This window comes from Dendroctonus ponderosae, unplaced genomic scaffold, assembly GCF_020466585.1.
Source record: "Dendroctonus ponderosae isolate FM_Combo_2020 unplaced genomic scaffold, Dpon_F_20191213v2 Dpon_F_20191213_9, whole genome shotgun sequence".
Lineage (NCBI taxonomy): Eukaryota > Metazoa > Arthropoda > Insecta > Coleoptera > Curculionidae > Dendroctonus > Dendroctonus ponderosae.
The window spans coordinates 7,950,619-7,959,114 of NW_026019116.1; the positions used below are offsets into that span (position 1 = coordinate 7,950,619).

Consider the following 8,496-nt stretch of genomic DNA (forward strand, 5'->3'; position numbering starts at 1 on the left):
AGCATATTACAGACGGTTTGTACCGAGGGTTTGTTTAATAAAAAAGTTCTTTCCATCTCACCGATTTATCATTCAACACCCAGAACATATACTCTCAATTTGTGCTTATTCACTTGTTAAGAGAATATAAAGTTTCCCGCTTTTCTTTATAGGTAAGGAAATACAAGGTGAAACCCGAAACGCGACACCGTCGTTTTTTGAAGGAGCAATGGACTTTTCAAAAACTTGTATTTTAAATTGTGTGTGTTTCTCAAACTGAAAACTTGTTGAAGGCTCAAAAGTAATCAGCTTGAGTCACATGCACAAAAACGTCGAAAACATCGTAAGAACTGAACTCGACTTGATCCTCTGAATTTCCCTAAGAAATCAATGGGAATGACGAATTTCACCACTAAAACTTTTCACCAAATATATAAAATTGTGGAACAATGAACACAAATTACTTCACAAATGATAGAAGCTACTTCTAATGAAATCTACCGAGTGGGCAGCTCTTCAAATTTAATTTTCCTACTTCATTCACGTCCTACATATTTATTTGTTGTTGCAGATCAAGGGGCTTCGATTCTACAACATCCAGTCGAATTTTCTCAGTGCTAATTCAACCGTATCTGTGTATCCATTGCTAACCAAACTTTAACTAACACCGAAGTGTAAATAAACCAATTCAATCTGGCCGCAGTGTACGTCAGTCCTAAGCAAATATTAGATGGACTGTATTTATTCGGATATTCCGGACGAATTGATCGTGCTCCGGCCAAGAAAATGAAGTTTTCGCGGAGTGAGCAAGTTTAAACGTGCGTTCGGGAATAGTGCAAAGTACCATGGAGAGTTTGGTCTTATTAATGACTGTCTGGATTGCCATTGTTTCTGGAGGATTACCACCGGTTATAAGAATTGGTAAGTTCTGATATTATTCTCGATGATCGTTAGCAATAGTGGGTTTGTCTCAACACCAGTTTGATTCTGATCCGAACTCATTTAATTAGCGTTAGTGTAAACTACACTAACTTTACAACACTATTTTCAGAACGTGTTGTTCGTGTTTCGATCAGGCTCCGTGATCCTTTCATCTGTCTGCAAGAGGTCGTCTAATTTTCCCGTTGACTTATTTATTATAAACTGCTTCCAGTTGTTTAAAAACTCTTTTAACAGTGTGCTTTTACATTTTTTCCCGAGAAAGGAACCCGAGATTTCTTCACGTTCTCGAACGAAAACTAAAGTATTTATAAGTTTCGTATTTTAACTTTATAGAAAGTCTATCATCAGTGCGTCACATATAAGAAAATTCGCAGTTAGTAGGTATATGTGAATGTTTTTGAAGTGTTACCTTGAGGTGGTGCTAGCGATCCAACTACTGTTCTCGAAAATGTTTGATCAAAAAAAAGTTAATACAAAAATATAAATTATCTACAATATTCGTCAACTTTTCGTTCGTTCATATCAGTCTTGCTAAGCAGTTTACTGTGTTTACTGCTTAGCTGATGAAACAAGTAAAACCCCGTTTTATCAGTTTGGCTAAATCCACTAGAGAAACAAGCTTTACTTTTTTATGAATTGCAAATAGAGAATGAAAGATTTTTAGGATTCCAAAGGAAATTCAGTATTTTAAACCGCAAAAAAGTGTATTGTTTCAAACGCCTTCAGATACAGATGTACAGACAAGCTTCTGTAGGAGATGCAAACTAACAGGAGATTAGGAATCCTGATGGAACTTTTATCCGATTTATTGTCCGATAAATTGGCGAATTTATCAAAGGTCATTTTCACTTAGGTATTGTTCTGACAGGAAATTGGCGCAATTTCAGTAAAACTGCCATACATTTCAATAAGTTAATTCTGTTTTTTGCGTTCGTCACCTCAAAAACTCCATTACAATTCCAAGCATGCTCTAAGCTCGCAATAAATTGTACAATTTATATTTTGCAAATGAATTCGATTGAATGAATGAACACGATTTACGCTCATATCTATAATTTTGCAAATTCATTGGCAAATAAATCGGGCTAATATGCCTCCGAGGTGATGGTGTTGTTTGAGGTTCTCGGAATTTCTAGTTTTCTCTACTTTTACTTTAAAGATCACTCTCAGTAAAAATTACTCTTGAAGGGTCCATAAATTAGGGCAAAAAACACTCACAAACTTTTGAAATTTGAGTTTCCAAAACCACTTATTTATGCACGAAAATTATATTTGCTCCTAAATCGCGATCTCCACGTAACTCCACAATAACTCCACGTGCAAAAACGTCGCAAAAATGCATAATAATTCCGTTTTTTGCAAAAGTCTGAGCATCTTTTCCGACCTCGTTTTTGCTTGAGGTTATGTGTCAGGTAGCATGTCGAAACCAGTTGCTGGATTTTTTATATTTCTTTGGAGAATTCAAAACAATGCGGTGTTGCCACGTATTTCACCCATTTATTAACAGTTTGTGTGTAACGATGAATAAAAAGTATTATTTCAAAATGAATGAACCATTTAATTCAGTTTGTGTTAGCATGGTCGCTAGTGCCTATAGAACCCTATCTAACCCCAATTGAATGAATCTACATGGTGGGTATCAAAGGAAACAGTTTTCAGGAACAGGAAAAATATTTTGCACAGTTTGGCAACACTGCTTGAAATTTATCCTAAAAATGGCGATTTTCTTTGAAGTTTGTGAACGGTTTTTGGCTTAATTCATGGACCCTTCAGGAAAATTTTCACGTGATTCAAGTGATCATCTTTAAGGTAAGGATGGAGAAAACTACACATTCCGCCAACCTCAAACGACACCATCCCCACCGAGCAAAGAGTAGAATCAACTGGCCATAGGCGTAGTAAAAATCTGTATTAATCGATTTATTCTAAGCATGAAAGATTCATTGATTTTCTGCCCTTCATCTCTACATTATATGTTTGAAATTATAAACGCTCTAATAGTAATTGAAGCCTTGTTAGTATGGATTTTTTCAATCTTGCTTTAAAATTTCGCACAATAGCGGTTTCGAACTTCAGTTAGCCATAATTATGAAATTTCTATAAACAAAACCTGTACTGCAGCGAGTTTATTTGTAAATTTCAAATATAATGGTGCTTCTCGCGTTAGCTACATGCCAAAATTAAAAATTGAAGCGATTGTTGTTGAACTCAAATAGGAAAATCCATATAAAATAGTATATGGACCACATACACAGATAATGCATAACCAATCATGAGGATTACTCAAATAACTGTCTAATAAATTCAATCAACAATGTAGCTAATTAAATAAATCCGTAATTAATTATTTTGTTTAGACATGGAAAATCCATGTTTGTTTATGGATATATTGCAATATTTGTTTTCACATTGCCTCTGTCGAGGGGCTTCTATTTTCTCAGAGTAGAACAGAAGTAACTTTAGTCAGAATCAAAGTAGAGCATTTAATCAAATATCTATTTTTATACCAGTTTCTACAAGAGAGTTGTTGACTAGCCGCTGTGTGGCGAACTTTAGCTCTTTTCTTTTTAGAGTTTATGAGCCGGAGACTTTTGCAGCTGCTTGTCAACGTTTTCGAAGGCGATCTCTTCAACTGATTCTTTTTCAGAATTGCTTCTGGTCAATCATTGCGAATCGGGCAACTCTTTCAAAGATCAAACTGAACAATTTCGTTTTGATTCGTTCATTGTCAACCACCCAAAAATTGTGATTTCGTTTAGAGACAGTTCAGATAGATTTCCGAATGTCCTCATCAAATTATGCTTGTCCAGTTGTGTTTGTGTAATTATTTGTATCCACATTATTCAGCTATTTTCAACATTACTGATGCAAAATTGTTGAATATCATTTTAAGTGAGCGGCAGATATCTGCAATACAATGATAAAGCCTACATTGCAATCGAATGCAAAGTTTAAAGGCTTCAAAATGACTCACGAAAGTATTGTAATGGAAAATGATCACGCAAAGGCTCTTCATTAGTCGACGTCTCAAACCCATTCTTAGTAAGATTTTGACAAATTGATAATTGCACAACTGAGTCCATCTGGTTGAAGAAATAAGGAGATTATGAAAATTTAAAAAATGTAACAAAAAGCTCCTACAAACCACAATTTAGCATCAAATGGATTCGGAAATGGATGCTCCAGAAAAACGCGCTCGTATATTAGTTAGACCTTAACAAAATTTATTTGAAGTTAGAAATAAATTCTAATAATTAAAACCCATAACTACTAGCGCGTCTAAACTTAACACATTTATCAAAATGATAAGTTTAATTAAATCGTTATCCTCCTTTCGCGCAAACTGAAACTGGAAAACTTTTCGAATATAAAGTATACAAACGTTCGAGGGAATTGGTGTTTATTTAAATAATTGCACAAACAAGGTAAATTTGCAGATTTGGGCAAATATTCTCAATTCGGTTGATAAGACGTTCGTAATTAAAATGATTTTGTAAACTGTGCCATGATTATCCCAAGCGACACACCAATTTGACATCTTCAAACTTCAGAAACGGTTTCCAATTAACGTTCAGCCGACGGCAAATTGCAATTAGGGGAAAATTCGTGCGACTATGATCAATTTAATTATCTGAAACATTGATTTTCGGATATATTTTGCGCGCAGCGATTCAATTAGCAGTCGAATGTCGATTCTAGATAGGTAAGACTTTCGGTTTGTAGCATACATTATGTGAAATAAGATCTACTTCTAACTTTGACTAATGGTCAGCAGCTTTGCCACAACTTCTACCTTAACATGCTGCTGAAGAAACTTCTCAGTTTATATCAAAAGAGATAGACTTTCGAGGCCATTCCTTGAAACTAGTGGGTTTTTCGGGTGGGTCATTCGGTAGAATTTCTTCTTGACGTTTCGCAAGCAAGAGGGGCTTGCATCTTCAGAAGTGGTTTGCTTGAACGCTTCCGATGCGATTCCTCGGGCGCATTTATGCACCGATTGCTTCTTTAAATATACCCACATTTCCTGCATCGACCCTAATTTCGAGCTCGAGTTTGAAAAAGTTGAAATTGTTGAAAACAGCAGGCTCTGTGCTCCCGCAGATGTGCTAGCAAAGTTTAGTTTTTCTGCCGTCCATGCTCGACGCTAATATGGCGCAAAGTTGAGAATAATTTCGAAATTTGCATTCAAAAATAGACTCGCATTTCAGAGCCATTTTTGCGTGTAAATGTTTCGTGTTTAATGCTAATGCATCGGAACGAAAACACCTGTTGACGATAACCGAATTTTAAATGAAGTTTTTAAAGCGGAATATATTTGGTGTTCCTTAGGGAATGGAAAATTGCCCTTGGGTAAATAATATAAATTTGCCGAGTTTATTCCATGTGAGGCTGTTTTATTTGTACCTGAAAAGTTTCCAAAATGATGAGGTATTTGTCCAATCTTTCAATCTGTAACTTGATGTCTAGTTAGTCTAGTTGGTGGCTCATTTAACCTGGAAGAAAACCTCATAGTTTTTTTTTGGAAGTTCTCAATTTTCCGTTCTCAAATCAGTTTAGTACGGGTTCATCTCGCTACAATCTGCTCAACGCCTTTTCGATATCTACCATCAGGATCCCTGCGGTTCTTTAATGGTCAATCTTCCTGAAGAAGAAGCTTCGGTAAGTTCTTCAGCATATTGTTAATGATGTCGTCTCTTCCTGAAGCATTGTTTACATCAGCTCTTTTGATACAGTTTTAATTGTTTTATACCCAACTACCTACTTCAGGTCTTCTGAAAGATGAAACATTCAGTTTTTCGTTATAAAACTTCTCCTCTAACATCAAGTTCGATGTTTTGCGTTAACGAGAGATGCATTTCAGCTTTCTGTTCTATTTTAAAACAACACACACTCTTTTCTGTGCAGCATTCTTTGCTTGTTTTTCAAACAGCGCTTTATTAGTTACTGCAATGGCAGGATATCAGAATAAAAGCGTGTATCCGGCTTTAGGGCATAGCATTAAGTATTGATAGTAGGAAAATAAAAAGGTCTGCATGGTAGGAAAAATCCCTACCTGCCTAAAGGTATTTTTCCCATAAAAAAAGGGCATTATAACTGGGTTATAACTTATGCATTAGGCCATGTTTTTTTTTTCGATCAAGATAAATTGCCATATTTTAGAGTGTACAGGAACTTGACGTTGATATCTTGAAGCTCAGGCTTATTCGTATAGTGGATTTATGATTGGATTAGCCCCATAAATAAATCGCATATAGTGCATCACTGGACGAAGTAAATATTTTGTTTTCGCATTGCTGATGCCCAATAAAAAAGCACTACATATGTTATTTTTATTGCTATTTTTGTTCCTAGTCACGTCAATTGGTATGTTTTCCTTTTCTGATCGTTAGGAATCGTTCATATTAGGAAAACTTCGAATATTTTTTCTTTATTGCTAATATTGTCATATGTACAAGAGCCGCTATTGGGGCATGCACCATAAAAGAAATTTTCAAAACGCTGATTGAAAGCGCCCTTAAATGTGATTTAAAAGCAATTTTGCCTGCAGCAAAATAATTTTTCATTGCCATCGTAAATAAAGCTTGGTGGTTGCGGTGCTAACATTTTATTAATTAAAAATAAAATAATAAAATATTTTTCATCTATAATAAAACATTTCGATGTTTGGACGTGATCCCTTAATGCAGTTATGTCCATGCAGGTCGATATCACTGCAAATCGAGTACGTGTACAGCACACACGAATTAAAATATAAAAATCTGACAATTAATCGGTAGAATTGTTGTTGTAAATCTGAGGTATTTTTTATTCTATTTAATTGATCGCGTGTGAAAATTTGCAGGAGATTTCAGTGGATAAACCGCTAGTTCTGATGATATTTCTCTCAATTTGGTGCTGATTGACTTTCCTACGTTGATTTTGCTCGCTTGTTCCAAAAAATGCTTTGGAAACATCTGAACAAATCTTTTGAAAGTTTCTTTGCATACTTTTCTTTGATTTTAGTTTTGGTTTCTTTTGTAGTTCTTGGAATAATGGATCTAAAATCTAAAACTCTTATATCTCTGGGAATGCCCGATTAAAAGATAGGATGTACTGAAAAAATGCGTCTGGAATCCTACAAAAACTCATCATCAATTTAATTATGTGTAAAACTTTTCTTCTTAACGAACTTCTTCAAAAGCAAATTGCTTTGAAGAGAAAATATCTCGATTGGTGATTTCAATTCTGAAACTATTCTGTCTCTGCTGTCGACTAAGACGTTTAACATAAAGAGACTTTACTACCTTCTGCCAGCATATTCTTTTAAGAAATTTCTACCCAATTATATAATTTTGCCGATGGCCCAAATCAGCTCTCCACCTCTAGCGATAATGATGTTGACTTTTAGTAGGTAGTTAATCCATAATTAATACACTAATTAACTCTTGTCCAATTTTAGCCCTGCATTAACTGGTGTTGTGGATGGACTACAATACTATCAACATAATTTAATAATCAACGCCGATAAAACTTATTAGCGTTAAATTATGGCACAATTTACGATTTACTGCTGTACATTTTCTGGCTGTTTGCTTCATTGCTACAGCTTTTCCTCCAGCACTCATGACTGTTTCTGTAAATTGAATTTCCTTGCCCTGTTTGTATAGGAATGAAAAAATGTTGTCCAATATCGCCTCTAACAGGATCCACTTTACTTAAGATATGGAAGGTACATGAAAGCTGAGAGAAGATATTAGGGAATTAAGGTAAATCTTAATAATTGGGCGCACCGACTAAATCCGGACTTCCATGCCCCGTTTTTAGGCTGCCCATCCCAGACCTAATTTAGTCTCGCCTTGGGTAAAGTTTTCAGACTTGTACCTTGGAAGGGGAGATTTCTCGTTATCATTTTTGTTGGTTTATCTGAATTCCGATCAGAAACACATTTCTGCGACGTGTTTATGTTAATTTATTTAAATAAAATGTTTTGACTGGCATGCTTTAAAGAGATTGAATTTTTTGCCTGGACTGCCACAGTTAATTTGATTTTTTAATGGATCGTCTCTCTCGAATGCAAATGAAACCATCCCATTTAGAATTTGACTGTATTTAACTTTCATAAATTGGCCTTTAATAAATTGGGTAATAATTATTACCAGCTTTACATACAAGCGTTTATGCAAATTACGTACATCCAAGCCAATATAAATTGCCTTAATACACAGGGTGTTTGATAATGATGTGCAACGTTTTTAAATGTTTTTGTATAACGCTTTTCGCGGTTGTTATCGTCACAGTCATGAAAACTGCATATGTCCAGAATGGACCAAGGAAAACAGTTTAAACGCTGGTTTTATTTTTTTTAAGTAATATTGATAGATTGCCAGTGCAGGGGATGTTAAAAGGAGGAAAACTCGAAAAATTTGTTTCAAATTAATATTTGCGGTCAAGTCGATTTTTTTTAAATGAAAATTTTCTCAAAATGTCTGAAATGTTACGTCATTTTTATCTCACCGACGCGAGCAATGCATCGAACTCATTAAAAAGCATGGTAGAAGTTTCATATCTGAAATAATAGACATTTTCGGCAGATTT

The 8,496-nt window shown here is 35.0% G+C and overlaps 1 protein-coding gene across 1 annotated transcript in view; it reads left to right on the forward strand.

Moving 5' to 3' along the window:
* Positions 1–556: 556 nt before the first annotated feature.
* The window catches only part of LOC109538822 (glutamate receptor ionotropic, kainate 2), a gene marked incomplete in the record, with an annotated part of 113,113 nt that continues 105,173 nt past the window's right edge, over positions 557–8,496 (forward strand). The window contains 1 exon segment of the mRNA XM_048669735.1: positions 557–900. Coding sequence (XP_048525692.1) covers positions 825–900 — 76 coding nt within the window.